Source organism: Plutella xylostella, chromosome 7, assembly GCF_932276165.1.
Source record: "Plutella xylostella chromosome 7, ilPluXylo3.1, whole genome shotgun sequence".
In the NCBI taxonomy this organism is placed as follows: Eukaryota; Metazoa; Arthropoda; class Insecta; order Lepidoptera; family Plutellidae; genus Plutella; species Plutella xylostella.
Window position 1 is genome coordinate 1188621 of NC_063987.1, and position 21280 is coordinate 1209900.

Consider the following 21280-nt stretch of genomic DNA (forward strand, 5'->3'; position numbering starts at 1 on the left):
ACTTTGAATAAGAGTACTTATGGAGTTTAGTTTGTGTGAGTACTGGTTTTTTTCTTAGCGTGTAAACACGTCCAGCAGTTGACTGCTATAATCTGATGATGTGTAAACACGTGACATTAGAGCGCGTGTAGAGTTTGTCACCGTGGCAAAAGTTAGACCAGTAAAAGTGTGTGTTGGCAAAAAAACATTCCAAGATCCTACATAAGTGTCTGGAAAAACATACTCGTGTTTTGAGCAACAGAGTAGGTAACTACAAGTCTTAAATATACTCTTGAAAATGCATACTGCTGGTGGATTTTCATACAAATACATGTGTATTACCTATAGAAGGTTTATGTCACTGCAACGAATGCCTTACACGTCGTATTAGCATAATCTTTTCTAATCCTCGAGGTCATTCGATTATCGCTTGTCTTGTGTACCTACTCCTACAGAAATGATCTCATTTGCATAACTGTGTGGTTGTGTGTTCATGGTACATATTAGGTATTTTTAATGTATTTTTCACTCCTGCCAGTATAAAAGAGGTGCGGTAATTTTGGTCGTAAAGGTCCGAAATTTTTAATAATTCCAGACCCAAAAAGAGGTGTGCTATAAGTATATTGTGTCTGGTAGCATAGCTCTAAATCAACTAAACCGATTATTATTTAATTCTGTTTGATTACGAGAAATATTTGCAATATACACAATCGTGACTTCGCCATACGGTTCCTATATTTATGGTTGTTAAGACAATCATTCTTGTTAAGATGCAAATATTTATCGTTATTGGAAATCGGTTCAGCCGTTTCGGAGCTACGCTACCACAGACAGATACACACACACAGTGGCTTCATCTGATCATCTGAACATGATACTTACGGAAACTGGAAAACATCACCGCTGCTCGGAATCCTTTGCAGCATTGAAAGAGAAATGCGTGTTACAGGTTTTAGTAAAGTCTATAATACAGGTTGTTTCAAAAATAGTACACTACGCCGAAAGGGGGGTAGCCTAGGGACTCATGGATAGGGTGTATTTGTAAAGGTTTGGTAAGTGCATACCTACCTGATATATTATTTAACAAATGACACCTTTGACAACAAGTAACAAAAACAATTGGTTCATTGTTTTATTATCTGTCTGCATCAATAACAATACATTTGTTTTGCTTTTGTTTTAAATCCGGACTTTTGATACCTGTGCTAGGCCTTCTGATTGTTTTTAAGGCCTTGGTCTCCTATTTACGCCGTAGGTCGAGTCCAGCGTCACGCCGTAGGCCGCGTCACGATGCTCACTATAGAAATGTACTGATGCGGTCTCCCTCACACGCCGACGTTGGCGCGTAGACATAATGAACATTGTGACGCGGCCTACGGCGGTGACACTTGACGCGACCTACGGAGTAAATAGGAGACCCGGGCCTAAGATATGTACTTGATTTAGGCAACAAGTAAAATCTTGATGTCCGGATATTTAAAGTCCCTGTCTTGCAGAACGAACAGATGAAGTTTTACAACATGAAAAGTCACCTTACAGGCATCCTACATGCCCTGAAGGGCTAGCACGGGGCGCAATTAAAACGTGACAAAACGTCACGTCTTAATTGCGCCCTTTGCTAGCCCTTCAAGTAAAGGTATTAAAGGTCACTATCGCTTGTCAAACGGTACAAATTCGCATAAACCTCACCTTTATTGTCGATTTCCGAGTCGAGCTGCAGCGCGGAGGCGCGCCTCGTGAGCGGCGCAGATGCAAACATCACATTTGTGGTTGACGCTGCCCTGGAATTGTACGAAAATGTATCTTAGTCACAGGAGATAAGGTTTGGAATCGATTCATCAACATCATTAGCCAATAATCATCCACTGCTGGACATAGAATCGATTTGGATTCGATTGGTGGTTGAAATTTCTAGACTTTACTGAACTTAGAACTTACTTTTTTACATTACTTAAAAAGTTGTGTAAAATAAGCATTATTTGTTTCAATTTTGAAAGTGCATTTAGTGCTATTTATTTGTTAATAGTAATAAATTATTTTTTCGTCTCTTTACCTATTCATGTCAATGGACAGGTAGGGAAAGCAGTAATATTGTATGGGCTGAAACCTTAGACAAGCTGGCTGAAACATAATTCAAGAAGCCACATGCCAATCACAACATAATAATTATCGTCAAACATTCTCATTATTAAGACTATGTTAAACATCACATCATCCTAGCATCCATACATATGCAAATATCTAGATGAAATTGTTAATTTAAACATCAAATAAAGACAGTTCAACGATCGCAGAGATTTATACAATAAATAATGCCAAAATTTCGACATCACCAAAATTCGCGATGACGAAAAATAAGGCTATTGTTTTGCTGAACAATGGGGTATTTAAACAAAATGGCGTTGGAAGGAAGCGGTGACGTAATGGGAGGATGTCGGTACGTAATTTCGCATGTTTATATCTTCGGTTTATCATAAAATGACGTGATGTATGAGATAGAAGTGGTTTTGGTGAAGAGTTGCTAATCAAGCGTGGAGGCCCGTGAAGCATGTCATATTAAATTGGTCTAGTCGGTCTGTTATGTGCAGTTAGAGATCTCGAAACGACCAATTGGCAATCAGATTTGATTAATGGATTTATTATTACGTTTACATCAGTAGAGAATATGAAATTAGGTTAGCAGTTAAGGGACCATTTTGATTGTAAATCGATCATGTAAATCTATCAGACACACCTTGATATTTCAGTTGGAACGTAGAAACAACTACCAATTACTTTTGGCTACGTTTTAGCATGAAGTATAGAAATAAGATAAATTATGAAGCACTTAGTTATATTGGTTGAGTACCGTATTGCTTGTAGTCTAGTGGCCGTGAATACATTATCTTGTATGAAGAACTGGGCCAGACAGAGCACAAAATTACACCTATTATTCTATTAGTTAAGAGATAAGATTTGTTTAGGTAAGCCGATGCAAGAATTGCATCGGTAAAAATGATTTTATTTATCAATATATAAAAAGTATTTATAAATATGAAAGGTAATGTTTTATCATAAATATCTATATAAAAGATTACATTATGGATAAAACAAGTGTAGCCATAATCGGTACATTATGAGAAAATGATAATGGAAAACATAACGATAAGATAATTATTACCAGCATTATCATAATATACTGTAGTTATAAAAACACATAATATTACATATTGGAGGATCGTATACCCACTAACATACACAATTTACCTATAAGTACAGTCTGTTTCATAAGTAGCACTTTAGTACCTTGTGTATGAATGAACATAAGGCATGTACAGTAAAGGGCAGAAAGACCTGACCCCTCTCAGATACATTGTTACTATGAGAGGGGGGTCAGGTTTCTCTGCACTTGACCGTACCTACTAAAGTGCCTTATTATTAAGGAGGTTCGAGTTTGAAATTGTATAAAAGTATTAGTAGTATGTACTTCAAAAGTAGCAACGTATAAGCTTATAGCTTGTGTAACTTACAGTTTGAGTCAATACATTTTAATTATAATGCGGCAAGTTACTTGGCGACCCTCCTTGCGGGGTGAAAGAAGTGGCGGGGGCGAGGTAGCACGACATGCTACACACGTAGAAAAGTGTGCCCGGATTAATCTCGCGATAGCTTGTAACTATTTCTGACATAAGTAAAATTTTATTCTATGAGTGTTCCCGTAAATGTCATATTTAGCTTAAAATTTATAGTTTGACAGCATTAAAATTTGGATGTTTACCTTCAGAATATCTACCAATTTGAATTTATTTATGTAAAAGTGTTTTATTTTATAAATCAATTTCCATGTCACTTTCATGTTCACTCTCTGTTTGAACTTGTTCATCGTCGTCGTCATCCTCATCTTCATCATCGTTTTCATTAACTTCAATTATAAATCTAAGACAAAAACCAATTTATGTTTAATTTACAATAAATTATAAATAAACAATAACATACCTGTCCAATACATCGTCAAATACTCTATCAGATTTATAATATTCGTCTTAATTTTTTATGACATGGTCGTCACAATTTCTCCACTTTTTAGGCGAATAATTACAGAAAAGCAACTCTAAGTCTTTTATCTCTTTATCTAAGTTAGAGTCAATCGACGTTCTTGCGAGCTCGCCTTTCACGTACCGCCACACAAGTTCAATAGGATTTAATTCCGGGTGGTATGGGGGTAGGCGAAGCACGATATGACCATTTTCTTTCAAAATTTCATCAATTTTGTAATTTTTCTCTGTGTTTTGCTCATTAATTACTTTCATCAAATCACATAAATTTTGGTTGCTTTCCTAGTTACAAGAACTGACAACTGACACACTGTCATATGGACTCTTCGTCTTTGTTGTTTACTTTTTCGTATCTGACTGCGCAGTACCAACCTTTAGCCGCGTAGCATGACTGATCCGGTACGCTGTTCTACAAGAAGCCCCTATATTGAGACATTATACGATTATTTTTTAACGTTATTTTGTTGACGAATTATAGATACCTAATAATAATATAATGATAATATTAAAAAGGCCTCAACACTCATCCTAAGACTAATGGTCTCAGGATCAATGATCTCATGTGGGTCGCACTCAAATTATGACAGACTATATAAGACATGTGGCCGCCTCGGCTGCGCGGCCGAGACTGCCGTAACAATGACATGCAGTGCACGCGTTCCCCTCCACCGCTACCCTCCCGCTACCCGCTGTCGTCTTGGGTACCTCGTCCCCTCCGCGTCTTTCACCCCGCAAGGAGGGTCGCCAAGCAACTTGCCAATCTATAGCTGCATATTCGTAGGCCGCAGTGCATCTTAACTAATCCTAACTAATATTATAAATGCGAAAGTAACTATGTATGTCTGTATGTCAGTCTGTTACTCTTTCACGGCAAAACTACTGAACGGATTTGAATGAAATTTGGTATACATATGGTTTAGACCCTAAGAAAGAACATAGGTTACTTTTTATCCCGGAATTCCCACGGGAAATTCTTTTAAAGGCGAAGCGAAGCTCGCGGGCACATCTAGTATTGCATAAATACTACTTAGTACTCACAAGTTTAATGCCATAATAACAGATACAAAATATCAACCAGCAATGCCACAGGATGTAACCAAATACCCACTAAAAGAGTTTAACCTTGTAAGGGCCCTTCAATGACTTGACATAAAACCACAAAATCATTGACTAATTACCCCGTAACATGCTAAGCCGCTCCTGTAAAAAAAACCGTTACGCTAATGCATTTTTAACTGTACCATCCCAGTAATAAGGGTTATTAGAAATCATTGCCATTTGTCTTCAAAACTTGCTATATGTAGATACGGATTGGACTAGCCGAAATTGGGGTAAGTATAAATAATTAATGGTAAGGCTTTATTTACGGTGGCAAAGAGTTTAATCGATTACTGGGAAAAGTGTCTAACCAACTGTTATACATGAACTAAAGTTGTAATTTATGTTACGTTATCATTAGTAAGTATTTAAAACGCCCTACAATGCAATGTTGACGATGTCGAATGAATTCATTCATTTTGATGAAAAGCCGATAACACTTGCGAGCAATGAAAAAGTTCCAATGACATAGCACCTAAATAAGTAAATTACTCCTAAATACCTAAGTAAAAACTAGGATAATAACGCCGTCTGCAATATTGAAGTTTACATGAATACAACCAAGCAAAAACGTAAATATTTTGTTCACAAATTAAAGGTTTGAAAAATTGGGGTCTTTTGGTGTCGGCATTTTGTAAAGCTGCGTACACATCGGGCCAACGAAGGCCAACGAACGGATTTCGTTGGCCTTCGTTGCTGCAATCTGCCCTGTATTATGTATGATAAATATCCATCGTTGGGATAACCGTTGGCGTTCGTTGGGCGTTCGTTGGCCCGGTGTGTACGCAGCTTAAGTGGAACTTTTTCATTGCTCGTGAGTACCTATATCAGCGGTAGTTGTACCTATGACCTATATCTGCCCAATAGGTACTTAACCGGCGTGACCGGAAGATAACCTAAAGCGGATAGAAGTCTCACAAGTTCAGCTTGAGTCCTAGAATACTAACACAGAGCTAACACTAGACCCAACTCATATTATAGGCGCGCGACCCACATTCCTAGTGCTTGCAGGAATTATGAATGTCAAAGTTGAATGCTGTTAAAATAGCCGTGACTAAACTGTACTGTAATATTGTTTATTAGAAATGATTTAACTACTGCAGTTTAAGTGCCAATTTCGCCATAGTCGTTTATCTAACCGAGCCGTTATCATTCATCAATTATACGTCATCTCCATATAAAATTCAAGATAGATGTGTCAGAAAGTCAACCACTGCTCCCTGGTTATGCTCTAACCAACAATGGATAAATTGGCACTAAATATAGTACAGTCCGATATATTTGCTATAAACTAAATACCAACGAAAGAACACCTGAAATGAATGTAAGATTTGATAAATCAGTCACCATTTGGAAGAAACACAAATACGCACGAAACTTTAAAATTAAGTGGTTCATGCATATATCGGTATTAAGAATAGGAAGGGATCAAAGGACATCCGTTTTAATTATAAAACACTCTGTGACGTGACGAAGCAGTGATTGGTGACACCTGAGATTAAATTAATATTCTCCACACTCAGTTTCCGGTCACGAAACGAAATTCTATATTTTATTATAACTGGAATAAGGTTTCAATTTATATTTATTCTTGCTGGGTTTTTGTAATAGGGGTATGGGCGGCATCTGCTCGTTTATAGTGCAAACCCGGCATTAATATCTTGGTTCAAAATTACCCTTGTTAGCTTGTTTAGTCACATGAAATATTATGTTACAAAAACTACAATCACGAGCAATTAAAAAGTTCCATTTGCCATTGACGTTCCATATAATTATCGTTGTTCGTAAGTTTAAAATAAGGGTAGCAATAAAACGAGTGACTGTAAATTACAGTTCTAAGTGTCAAAATTAATTAATTTGGGTTATAGAATTACTAAGTGAGCGACTGACTGCGAGTGACGAGAAATCAACAGAACAGCAATTTACAAACATTCATTTGAGTTACTTAAAATACAAAATGAGCAGCTTTATAATATTTGAGCGACCTAATATTTGTTTGAGTGTCAACGTTACGTCCTGCATTTTTTTCAATATTTGGCAAATGTATTTTTTATTCTGAGCGGCATTTTATCTTAAATGAAGTGTTTCGAATACAAAAACTACTTTGAAAAATACACTAATGCGCAGAGTATAATGAGCTTACATTTAAAAAATAAAAATAATATTAAATAGCTATTTGAAGAAACACTATTCTATTAGTTGAGAAATGTTATTATTGAAATATAAGGGTAATTAAATAAAACAATGTACTCCGTAAAAATAAAGTAATATGCATGCATTTATTTCAATCAAATGAACAAAAAATAAAATAAGACGCTTCAGTCAACTAAAAAGAAACAAGAAGTTTCTTTAATACTAAGAAACATTGATAGGTATGAGGAGCCCTACTACTCATCTTCACTGGTAAATAAGTGCGGGCTTGGACTTAGTGGGCCGGCCTCATTTTCTTTTTTGTCCAATGGGTATAATTTTTGCTTCCAGTGGTGGTGTTGTTAGTTTGAGCCGGATTGCTAGCCCCTAAACGTGTTTGCATACAAATCTGTTGAAAAATTCGGGACAGTCGCACAATCCTTTTTGCCAGTCCAAATTTGGCAATTTGGTTTTCTGGAAAGCAACTGACTGCTTTAAAAGCGTATCAAAATAAAAAACATAAGCCCTCAAATAGAATATCAGTAACCAATAATCATTAATAAAGCAGCATACAAAACTTTGCTAAAAGTGAACTTTTTAGTAGTTCGCTAAGTATAACCTCACTTAGAAAAATCGAATCTATCTTAATATTGAAGTTGCCCTCTCTGTATTTCCAGTCGCTCACTTAGTAATTAAGTCGCTCGGATGAAATTTTAATTTTTATTTTTTTATTTTTATTTTTTATTTTATTATAATATCTGAAATGGATTTATCACAATCCACTTTTTGTAAGCTCGTTCTAGATTTTATTATAAATCAATAGTCGTCGTCAGTTTAGTTAATTTTTCGCTTACTCAAATTCATATCGCTCAAGTTATTAAAACAGTATGTCATCATCAGTCGCAAAGTTTTTTTTTGTTCGCTCGTTTTATAATTCCCCTTAAAATAATAGGTAATTATCTAAAACCGAACCATGTTCAGTCTCGGCTAAATATTATGTATACAACTTTATAGGATAAAGTATTAAGGAAAGAGATGTCAGTTAAATTTAACTTAAGACTGTTGTGACTGTATTAGTTTAAGTATGATGGGATTGACACGTTCTCTTATTTTAACAAAGTCTCAATTAAATAAATAAAGATTTAAAAAGAAAAAAAATATTATCTAAAACATTCGTCAGTTAGTATGGCAAAGTAAACGATCAGGAATCCAAGAAACATATGTTTTCTTCGAACATTCAATATCCATTCAGTGTAGACAAGGTCAGTGTAGTTTAAACCACTGACGTCACTGATTACATCAAAGACTGGATTGCTTTGCGATTTCGTATTTATGAATGTCTTGTCTAGAACTAAATAGCTGTTTAGTTTGCATTCGCAATAATCTGCCCGCACCCCATATACATGTAGGTCTATATAAATAATGGTATTTGCTTTAGGCCCATATTGTAAACTTTTGTACAAATGTACAAACTAGTATTACAATAGGTATGACGTTTTCATAATGACGGTCAATTCTATTATGCGTTTTTTAAATCATATTCATTCACAAAACAAAAGATGGAAAAATTCATTATACTCTGCGTTTTATTCAGTTAAAAAGTTAGCCGAACGTCTAAAAATAGATAAATATCCACCATAGCAAGACACTCGAATCGGAAATATCACAAAACTCATCGATTTCTACAAATATCGATTTCAGATCCCACACGCAATCACGACATATCCAAACCCATACGTTTCACTGTTCACACTGAAATACATCTTATTCTATACAGTGTAAAGTAAATTTTCGACCGTAACTTCAGTGTCATAGTTAAAATTAAAACTAGGAAACGTATGTCGATACAGAGACGTCTGGCGATCTTATCACAGTGGTCATTACATTGTGCGTTATCTCTAAATCAGGAATTAGGTATAGCACATCCAATAGTACATCTGCGTTTCAAAATAAACCCTGGGAAATCGGTTTGTTTTCGTTAACACTAATTATTTTCGTAATGTACTTACTACGCTAAGGGCCTGTTTCACAATGTCTGTGGTCATCTGTGGGATAAAACTCATGCTCACTGTTTCAAATATAGGTAGTTAGAGAGTGACAGCATCTATTTTATCCCACAGGTAGGCATTATTCAGTCTTTGTGAAAAAATCCCTTAGAATTTTAGCTACGTGTGTTTTAGTTTAGTAATGTAATTCAATGTAAGAAATCATACTTAACAATAATTAGCACAAGTAGATGCATGCGTTTGTAAAGTATCGCTTTTACACATAAATATTAGTAACAAACTACTCAACTTACTACTAACTATAGCTTTATGTTATGGCATTTCAATACTCTTTGCGAACTACATGCTTATTAGTATTAAATAAAATACAAACTAATAAATACAACTTTTTAGTCTACAGGACATAACAAAAATTAAGTGAAATAAAAAAAAACCTTCTTACAGTGATTCAAAAAAGTTCATCTGATCAATGGGGTTGGTACTGGGGAAACGGAGGAACAAAAAAAACAAAATTAGATTAAAGAAACAAGGAGAAACAAAGAAAATTATTTACGGGGTGGAAACAACTAAACTGAAGAAACCCAAAACCAAAAAAGTTTTAACATAATAAGCGAGGCAAGAAATTATATAAATCTACCCTATATAGGTAATACAGTACTTTCTTGGATAATAAATACTGTAAATTAAAAAAAAAACTGGAATAAAATATCTTATGGGGCTTCTTAGTACCTATAGGTTTATGAAAGCAAACCACCTCCACTAGTCCTAGAATACATTATTTATCAAAATCATCAAGAGGACTACTATAACAGAGTCCATCCAGTACAGCCAGACTGGCAATCAAGTCCAGTCACTTCTTTGTCACTGTGAGAGGGGTCATATACCTTTGCTCCAGACTATACATTATGTCATCTATGGAAACTCAAAAAAACAAAAGCCGCCCCTCACCTAAGGGCCTGAGTTGTCAATTTAAATCATTACCTAAGTGCCAATTTCTCCAGGTTTTTGTCGGTTAGATAACCGACAGGGATTGATTTATAAATTAAACCTCATCTCCATATAAAATTCATGACAGATGTGTCAAAAGTTAGCCACTACTCCCTGGTTATGCTCTAACCGAGAATGGAGAAATTGGCACTAAAGTAGTCAATTTGACTAAACAAATAATTAAAACAATAATTACCTGCGCGCAGCCCAGAAGAATCCCGCCGTGTCGACGGGCTCCAGCAGGCGAGGCGTCGACGACCCGAACGCGAAAGCCGGCCGCGGCGCCGAGCGAGCCGCTCGCGAGCGCTCGAGTCGCTGCTCGCGCTCTCGCTCGCGTTGTAAGAGCGCCTCGCGCCGCGATATGGACGCTTCCCATATCGCTCGCTTGCGCTCTTCCACCTGGGGACGAATGGGTGGTGTTAAGCAGGGTTTTTTGTGGTTGGATAGTATTGATAAAGTAACGGATCTCAACTTCGTTAGTGGCTGCATCCGCAGGCGAAAGAATCACCGTGTGGAGATTGTATAAGAGTAATATAGAAAGCAAGCGCTCGAGTCATTGCTCGCGCTCTCGCTCGCGCTGGAGCAGCGCCTCGCGCCGCGATATGGACGCTTCCCATATCGCTCGCTTGCGCTCTTCCACCTGGGGGGGAATGGGTGGTGTTAAGCAGGGTTTTTTGTGGTTGGATAGTATTGATAAAGTAACGGATCTCAACTTCGTTAGTGGCTGCATCCGCAGGCGAAAGAATCACCGTGTGGAGATTGTATAAGAGTAATATAGAAAGCAAGCGCTCGAGTCATTGCTCGCGCTCTCGCTCGCGCTGGAGCAGCGCCTCGCGCCGCGATATGGACGCTTCCCATATCGCTCGCTTGCGCTCTTCCACCTGAGGGGAATCGGGAGGTTAGGTTAGGTTGGACCTTTCGGCAGTGATAACCGTGGGAGTTGAGAAACCAGCATGTTACATCTTTCTTGACAAAATACGAAATTTCGGAGTGCTGCTGTAATTATCTCATTGCAGTCAACATAGCTGAGTGGGAGTTCTGCAAGATACGGTTCGGTATAAACACCTTCGCAGTTCTGATAACTGTGGGAGTTGGGAATCCGAGTTGCATCTTTTTTGACAAAATACGAAATTGCAGAGCTCTGCTGTTATAAACATCTCTGTATCTCGTTGCAGTTAACGTACCGATGGCATAGGAGCTCTGCAAGGTGCAGTTCGGTTCAGACACCATGGTAGTTCTAAAATTGGCAGCGAATGCACTTTTGTACCGTGTCTAACTAACAAACCGCCTATTCATTATTTCAAAGATTTTCAGTTGGTTGGAAGCGTCCATATTGCGAGCGCTCGAGTCGCTGCTCGCGCTCTCGCTCGCGCTGGAGCAGCGCCTCGCGCCGCGATATGGACGCTTCCCATATCGCTCGCTTGCGCTCTTCCACCTGGGGGGGAATTGGTGGTGTTAAGTGGGGTTTTTGTGGTTGGATAGTATTGATAAAGTGACGGATCTCAACTGGATTAGTGGCCGCATCCACAGGCGAAAGCATCACCGTGTGGAGACACAGTCATTGTATAAGAGTAATATAGAAAGCGAGCGCTCGAGTCGCTGCTCGCGCTCTCGCTCGCGCTGGAGCAGCGCCTCGCGCCGCGATATGGACGCTTCCCATATCGCTCGCTTGAGCTCTTCCACCTGGCGGGAAGTGGGGTTAGGTGGTGTTGGTGTGGGGTTTTAATGGTTGGGTGGCAACTGTACAAGAGTAGAAGTTTCATCTGGGGTCTTGAAGTGATATTCTAGCTTGACGCTATATAAAGTGTCGGAGTGCTACTACGTCTGTATCTTACGTAGGTATGGCAGCTCTCCGACACTCTGACTGTTTCATAAACTGGTGAAGTTGAATATGACTCTTGGAACTATACCGTTGCTCCAGAACTTTCGAGTCGTGGCAGATCTCATTTTCGTGTTCGTCAATGTAGAGTAACCTCTGAGGAACTAACAAACAAAACCCAATTTTCTATAAATAAATACATCCTTAACTAGCATAATCAATGGCATGACAAAAAATAAACCATAATAATATGGCGGCAGACGCACAAAAACTACCTATTACCCATACTTATGTAATTTAATTTCGAGCTTGAACTTGCTACATTTCGATGAATGATAGCGGCCCCAAGGACGCCAGTTATTGTATTGTTTGTGGGAAACGGTAGCGTGGCCATTGTTCATTCAATTTATTTATGTATACGCTTTAAATCACGGAAATAAAACATAGGTTTGTGTTCTAAATGCCCTTAAATCTAAACCATACATGTTTAATTTTCCGCGATCGATTTTCAGAGTGCAAATAAACAAACAACTTGATAGTTCTGAAGTTGGCCGCGATTACACCTTTGTCCTTTGTCAAACTACCATTCATGAAGATGCCCTTTACAAAATGATTTTAGCACTTTCTCTAGTAGACATTCCTTTGTACCTACACTGTTTTCACGGTCAAAGTAAAAACATTGAAAGTGAGTAAAAGCGGATAACTCTGTGGATTACGGACAAACACAAGTTTCGCGAGGAAATGTGTCAATGTCAGACAGATGCGCCGACGCAGAAATAACTTACATTTTTGGTAAGCAAGTACACTACATATAAATTACTAACATATTGTTTTAGGGTGAAAATGCTAAACGCTTATTAATTATTTTCTTTAGTTTGCTATACATATAAGTCACAATGTTCATATAGGTACTTATATTTATTAAATTATTTTTTGTCTTTGGTATTTGAATTTGAACTTGAGTACCTATTTGGTAGTGGAATATTGATTGTATAGTAGGGTAGTCTGTGAATACTCTAGATAGCCATGAAATATTTTCTAGATCTATGCGGTCACAAAATTTATTGAAGATCTAGATAGGTAGTTGAGTACTCTTTAAATTGGATGTAGGTTCAGTGTACAAGTGTACCTACATTCCAATCTGCTATTCAATGAATTCCAACTTATACTTATTTTTTACACAAACTCTAAATTTAATTAAAAGAATCTTACCGTTTCAAGCGGCATTTTGCTCACAAATCCATTTAGAAAAGAATACTTCACAGTTTCACAGACACAGTTCAAGCCAACACGAGGTGCCGAAAGAGCTACATTCTAAAGAGTAAGCACAAAAAAACCGCAGCACCGGCAAAAAGTAAACTAACGGTACAGTAATGATAGTGCAGGTAAATTAACTAGAAACGATATCTCTGACTCGCGTCCGAATCGTACCGTGACTCCCTAAACTCAGGCCACTAAAGCATTCGGAATATGATCTACTAAAGTTTTGTACAGATCGGAGAGGCGAGCCGTCTCGCGGCGCCACTGTCTTTGCGGTCAGATTTGGCAGAATAAGCACGATTGCTAGTACGTGTGGAGTTGTGTTGTGTGGTTCTGAATAGAATAACTGTGTGGATAAAATATTACCTAAATTTGTTTTTAGACAAATACCAAGATGTTTATCAATACAATTTCTGGTATTTTGTCCCCCATATAACGATGTGAGGCCTATAATATGGATACGTATGTAACTTATGGTCTGTGTTATTGTCTTCAACTCGATTTATTGTAATGCAGCATGAGATAGTTTATAGCATTCCTAGCTTTATGACCTGATACCCACATTTCCTACTTAAACTAGACAATTGCCTATAAACTTCTTGCAATTTATATCTTTTGGTGTTGCCAATTTCCTTATTACTCATATGAGAAAGGAAGATGAATACGTTAAATAAAATTACAGTTCTGGTAAAATACAAAAATTTCCTTCCGTTAAATATAAAAGTCTACGGACTTAAAATTTACTTCTTGCAAAGTATTAATATTGTATCTAATTACGCATTTAAAAAAAATGGGTTCCGATGTCTGCCACACCGCTTGTCACTTGGCCACCCTATAATAAGCGCCATGAAAGGAAGTTGTCTCGTTATTTTTGTCGCCGCCACGGCGAAGTGTGCGCTATATTTACTACACAATTTGATGCAGTGCGGCCGCCGTGTATTTCTGTTTGTAACATCGAGTGTGCATCGGAATGTCTAGTGGGATCCTGGTGGCCGTTTGGTTGGGCTTTCAGATGTTTTATTGCTAAGTGCAGTCTGCCACGCAGATACTTATCTGACTGACCCTCTATTGTGTTACTTCAATATTTATTTTGCAGAAATTGTATTAATTTGACCATTAAATTGAAATAATTAATCCCAGATAGGTATTATTACAGAGGTTTTACTACTACTAACTAAAGTGAAGGGACGTCAGCATGAGTCGCTGACGTGGATGTTTCCCACTTATTCAGGTTTCACTGGCCACTCCTTAACCACCCATAAAATCAACAACTTGCTAAGAACATCGCTTAGCTTACAGATTGCTTATGCGCAGTGGTAGTACGGTAGCAGGACTTTTCTATTTTAAAGTTCTATGCAGAACTATAGGTACATTAAATTCAATCAACCATTTCATGGTCAGGAACTCACGCCCAACAGCAACACCAGCCATGAAAGTTTAAATGAATGTGCTCACTCGCACTGGGAACATGCGGAACACATTTCTAGCCTTATCTAAACACGAACACCGCTTTCACAATGTCAAACTCTTACGCCTACGTTTTAGAAACATATAAAACGTGACGAACGAACGGTTAAGCGAAAGGTACAAATATAAATCATATCGGAAACCACCCCCCCGGTAATACAGTGTAATCCTAAGAGTTGCAGTTGGGAGATAGAAGATGATCCGAATAATTTATTTCGATAGATACATAGATAGAGCTCTTGTTACTTGAGTATTCTTCAGCTTATCTTTTTTAAAATCTGCGACTCTTAATAAAAAATATTCATATTTGCATATACTATGATTTGGTGATTAACAAGCGGTAGAGGCCGGAGGTATCCCGATAGAGGCATATATATATTTATTTTATTCAAATAGAGTTTAAATGTGTTTTCGACTTTTCTAAAGTACTAACCAACCAAGTTGAACGAAATGATTATATTATATATTATATTATATTATGATTAATGCTTTATTAAAAATATCAGCTGAAGCAAATCCAAAACCGTGTAAAGTTTTTCAAGGTAACACTGCGAAAACAAACGAGAATGAGCCGTAAAGTGCAGGCGAAAACGCTTCCTATTGACGCACTTGCCACGCACTACGCACAGTGGGCGAGTACTTACGACCTGACCTCATAATCAACAATAGAGAACTATATGAAGATACGAAGAGCACAGTAACGGCCTATAGTAGCCTGGTATGAAGGAAAATCTAACGTTTCCTGTAATGAGCAACTATGGATGACTCGTCTACCTAGACGTAAACACTTTCATTGTGAATAAAGTATGTAAATATCATGATAACATGATGTCTCACTTAACTATCTTCGGCAATCGTTGTTCATTTCTCAGCAATCGATGATCGTTCATCCTCAATCGTTATGTCATTTGTATCACTCACAAAATCACACAAAGCACTTATTGTTCAATTTGTCACTGTTAAACCTTCGCCGACGAACAATGAAAATGAACTGGTGGCACATTAAATTTGTCCTTTATCTTTACATTTAATATGATTACAATTTTATCGGCCTTCAGATAAAGGCTGTAAAAATAATGAGTCAGAATTCGCCATTACACAGGCAGTCAGAGATAGTATAAAGAAATTAAAATCCTGATCACTCAAATTTACAACACAGCTGTATTTAAAAAACAGAGCCATCTATCCGTGATCGGGGGAACTTATGATAAAAAATATGCATCTGAGCAAAAAATCGAGATAGTCAAAGGTCAAGAAGTCATATGACTGTAGTTTAGTGCACCAATAATAACATGGTGTTATGCAAGGAGTGACCAGGTCACTCGCTCACTGAAGCATACCGTGTGTGTATTAGTAAAGGTAGTTTAAAATATGTAAAGACCGCCCGCGGAAATAATATACGAGGTGTCTTAATTAAACTAATTGATATGCGGCTGTTATTAGTATACTTATGCAAATTGAGATATGCGAAACGGAACTAGGTTAGAGGGCCGGCCGATTAAGGTATCGTGTGTTTGTTTTATCGTATCAAAACTATGAACGATAAAAAACGTTACAATCAACTATGATCAACTTGTAGTTTACACAAAAAATATGGATATCACTTCAGTAAATCCCGCTCTAGCAGTGGTAAAAACATAAAGATCAGTACTAACTGCTTACGGCAGTTGTAATACATAATATTATGACCGATTAGGATGTAGATTATAACCCCGTTGGATTAAAAAAGATAAAACTTTTATGTCCAACGCACACAGAACTATCGTTAGATCATCTAGGTATAAATTACTCACACCTGCACAGCATTGTGGAGTGCACTTCCGTTTCAATAGAAGTGACGTAAGCGCAACCCAATACCAGGAAGACGATCTAGATCTATGTAGATGCAAGAAATACTGGATGCAGAGGGCTGACGCTATCTTCGCCTACAAATTAACGATTTCTAGACAAAGAATAGAGAGACAAAGAAGTAAACTGATCAGTGCATTATAAAAAACTAAGGCAAGGGTTCAAAAACTTATAAAAACATATTTATGCTGTGTAAAAACAATATATTTAACCGCGCTATTTGCTGTAAATTTGCGAAGTAACACGTAATAGGCAGTGTCAACAAGATAAAGGATAATACAAACGAGATGGCTAGTGAGAATCAAATGCATGACAAGCTGCTTTATGGTAAACAAAATGAGGCTAAAAATAGACACATGTACTACAATGTAGAGTTAGTAGCGTCTCATAAGAGCAAGCAAGCTATGTACGCCTTAGATATTTTCGGAACAATGAATATGGCAAATATAGAGTGCACCAATATTTGGTTGCGCACGTCTTATCTTATCAATACTTATCATGTTATCATATTATGTACATTAAAGTCCATTTCAATACACTATAGACAGAGAAAGAGTATCAATACTCTGACGTCAATATACCTAAGTACAACAGTGGAGGGTTATTAGATGATGAAAGCAGCCGCTTATAAAACAGTCATAAACATGGTTCAAACTCAGAGTAGAATAACACGAAACCATGAAACTATCGTAGAAGCTAACTTAAATGAACCATTAGGTACATAGGTACGATTATAAGCCATATATTCTGCAGCTTATGATGCTGTCCAAAATTGTACACAAACCGACCGGCTAAGCAGATTTATGGAAGTGTCATAAGACTTAAAAAAAAAACTTAGTGCAAATTATTTCAATTCGGTACTAACGCAGATTCAAACGCTACTATCGTAATTGTATGTACTACATGATGAGTACATAATATAAAAGGGGATGACCTCATGCTAATCATGAGCAAGGACAAATGAGGTAAACATACCCTCCAAAACCACATCTATTGCTTTGTAATAAAGGCTTCCGAGTTTTCCACCTGAATTTTATTGAATGCAAAATGTGATAATTACACCGTTTTGAGTAAGTAGGCAAGAATTTAGTTTCATGAGTTTTGTATGCAGATTCGCAGCAGTTCTGCAGTTTTCTTTTAGTTTTTTTTTGTCTGTGACGTCATATGCGGCTAGCGTAACTGTTTAGCTCTTGTTAGAATCTAATTTGGTAACTTCCTTTCACGATTCTTAGTCTGTAGCTCAAATAGGCAATCTAGACAGAATTATAACTTTATTCTCTAGCAGGCAGTATAAAAAATGCACATAAATTCCATTCAAGCAGATGATGTGATATCGAAGCCCGCACATTCTTACTAGACTCATGGAATTCACTATTGGCAGCATGCGTTGATTCTTATTAATAGTTGAGATAAAATTCTTCACATAGTTAGTCTTCAGTGGCTATTACTCTGTACCGGCCGCTACTGGTTTATGTGAATGTTTTCTTTCACAATCATTTACCTAAGTACCTATCTGCATAACTACTGTTACACGTGTAAGTTTCACGTAGGACAAAAATCCAAGTTTGTTAATAATTATAGACTTTAAAATTATGAATTGCGCTTTGTATTACAAAACAATCTTACTATCAAACAACCTTCCCTTTCACACTAGATGGCGTGCTCATCTGAATCCTTCGGTCATAGTCCCTAGCTCTCGCTCTGGCTTTTTTAATTTTCTGACCCAATCCCTATCTTTCCATAACACAAATCGTCCTATCCGATAAAACTTTCTCGCACTATTTTTTTTAACTTTCACCACTAGATGGCTTGCTGCTTGTCGCCTTCTACTATCCTCGTCTCTCTTCCTATAAAACAAAACACTCGCAGAAGCAAAATTTCCACTTCCACCGCTAGATGCCGTGCTCACCTGAACGCGTCGATCATCATCTCTCGCTCTGGCCTCGGCCTGCCGTCGTCTTCTGTCCTCGTCTCGCTTCTCCCTCTGCGCCTGCGCGGCGGCGGCGTGCGCGCGCAGCTCCTCCAGTCGCCGCCGCTGCTCCGACTCCCTGCGTTCCCGCGCTAGCCTGGCTCTGTCTAGCGCTTCCGACGACACTGCGTTTGAAAAAAGAATTCGATTTACTTTTTTTGTGTAGGTTGTAACCGGCCAGGTTGGTGTAAAGAGGTTTGCTGTAAGGTCTTCAGAAATATACAGTCACAAAACAATGAAAAAGTTCCAGTGACATGGAACGTTAATGGCAGGTGGAACGTTTTCATAGTTCGTGAGAGGCGAGAGTGAACTAAAAAAATTAACGAAGCCATTAAATCTGAAACGTTCACTTTCAGACGTTCACTTTAGTGTTTGACTGAAGTGTGAAAAAGGACAAGAACTGCAAGTTACAATGTTTTATCAAGTTATACTCAAATCGAAACTAGGAAGACGAAAAAAATGTATCCTAATTATTTTCAACGTCGGTTAGACATAACTTCTACGATGACTGACCGTAAATCCCACAATCTTGAATTCCTCAACAATGCAAACATTACTGATGATGATGACGATACCTTTCACTTTCATTATTTTTCTCAATTCACAACAATGTATGAAGTCATTGCATTTTGATACGCTCTGTTCTAAATTGTACGAAATTTTCCTGCTAATGGTCAATGTTTTAGTCATCTCGGACATCATGCACCAGCATTGGCGCCGCAGTGGAAAATTGGACTCTAAATTTGGCACGTAAAAGCTGAAATACAATGTGAAAACTTTTTATAATAGGCAGTTCAGATTAGTTTTTGTCTTTCACGAAGACAGCTAGGTTAGTGATATCTCTTCGTACAAGATCGTCATCATACGCATCATCATGACTTGCAGACGCTGCGCTAGACTATTCGGATTATTTTATTGGCTATAAAATAACTTTGTTCTTTTGTTAAGAGCGCATTTTAACACCTGCTTTACATGTGAGAGGGGAAAGTGGTCTGGAAACTCCACTGTGCGATGCATTTCGGTTATCGCCTCATCATTGTTCCATTCTCTGTATGTTGTAGTCGGATCACCATCGTGTAGATTGTAGGTGTATAAAGATTGTCTAAATTGCTGTAGTATATGAAAATATACCATGTCCCTCTTATTACTATTGTTCCTTTAAAGACACACAGTCATGTCAAAAAAAGTTTTATATCATTTATTTCATTTTAATTTTTTCTCGTAACCAGAACATTATCAACAAAATATTTATCTGTGGCTTTAATTACAAATTCCATATATTTCTGCGTGTGAAGAGGTAAACGGTAAACCCTAAATCAAAATTCCAAGTTAAGTTAAAGCCTTCAGTGCCAGTAGCAGAAATACATAGCGTTCCACGGCGCATTGCAATCTTGCCAAATATTGGAGGATGCTGGATAGAGCCTACCGCAAGTGCCAATATTGAACGGAATTGAAAATGTTTGAGACCGAAATTGAAACCAAGTTATGATAGCAGATAGAAATAGCTTCCGAAATCCGAAGAACCACGACCAATATTAAAATAATCTATTCGTCATATCCTTACAGAATAAAATAGAATAGAAGAATATAATATTTATCCAATGTAAAATTTTACAATTCATTGTCGATAATCAGTCTACCACCATTTCACAAAGTCACAGAGGAGAAGATATGGCGAAAGAAACTCATAATGAAGGATACCCAAAACACAGTTTTGGATTTATTACATTAGTACCCATGCATCGTAGAGAATAGAAGCTGAAAAACTTTACATAAGCTATTTTTTTTATCTTTTAGATAGGTTTCATTGAATATTTCTTATATTAAATACATTGAGGTTCGGTTACTATTCCACCGACAATACTAGTGAGAGTGATAGTGTGATGTAATGGAGGCTTAATGTGAGATCAAGACCCAGTTTCACACATGAGTAAATCCACACAAGCATGAACTTAAGCTGCTGCTTAGCGACAATGCAGCTAATGGCAACTTTGCATTCAATACTTAAGCTGTGCTTAACATGTAATTCTCAAGTGAGAAACTGGACATTAATTGAAGGAAACCTGCAATTAGTCTGCTTCAAACACTAACTGCAACCACTCCCGCAACGGCTATATAAATGCGACAAATTTCACAAAGGAATTAGGTTAACTCTTTAGGGCGGAATTCGCATAACACGTCCTCAATTAAGTAGGAGAAAACACTAAACGTAGCCCTTACGCGGCGAATGTTGGTGTCGACGACAGATCGACCTAATTGTTTGAAAACACACAGTGACCTGGTTATACATTGGGTTAGTGGCAACAAATGAAACAGCTCAATTCAATCAATAAGGAATGCCTGTTCACTTATAGGGGCCAGCTGTTTAGGCTACTTGGAGACACTTATTGACTAACAAGTTTGAATGATAGATTCAGCAAGATCTAAATCTTTTTTTTCTATAAATAAGCCAAGTCAGTTAGAAATTAACTATCGATTTCTGATCGCTTCGTTGTACTGATTAGAGGTGCCAAAGTGCTGTAGTTGAATGTACTCCAACACAATACAATTTCACAAGGTGAAACCAACACATTGAATTCATTAGAATGTTTAATGTAGGCATGTGTTTAATTAATAGATGATTGATGCATGCTACTACTATTTACGCTTAGAATTAACTAATAAGATACAATATACGGAAGAC

The 21280-nt window shown here is 37.4% G+C and overlaps 1 protein-coding gene across 6 annotated transcripts in view; it reads right to left on the minus strand.

Annotated features, from left to right (window-relative positions):
• The window catches only part of LOC105398759 (MAP7 domain-containing protein 2), a 47659-nt gene that overhangs the window by 17973 nt on the left and 8406 nt on the right, over positions 1-21280 (minus strand). For 4 of the 6 annotated variants that reach the window (XM_048621977.1, XM_048621978.1, XM_048621975.1 and 1 more), the window contains exons 2-5: positions 18538-18722; positions 10431-10633; positions 9690-9728; positions 1669-1760 (exon numbers count right to left, since the gene is read on the minus strand). In XM_048621977.1, the coding sequence (XP_048477934.1) occupies positions 1669-1760; positions 9690-9728; positions 10431-10633; positions 18538-18722 (519 nt within the window). Of the gene's footprint in view, positions 1-1668; positions 1761-9689; positions 9729-10430; positions 10634-15622; positions 15854-18537; positions 18723-21280 lie in introns of those variants that run through there. The other 2 variants (XM_048621979.1, XM_048621976.1) reach the window with 2 other exon arrangements.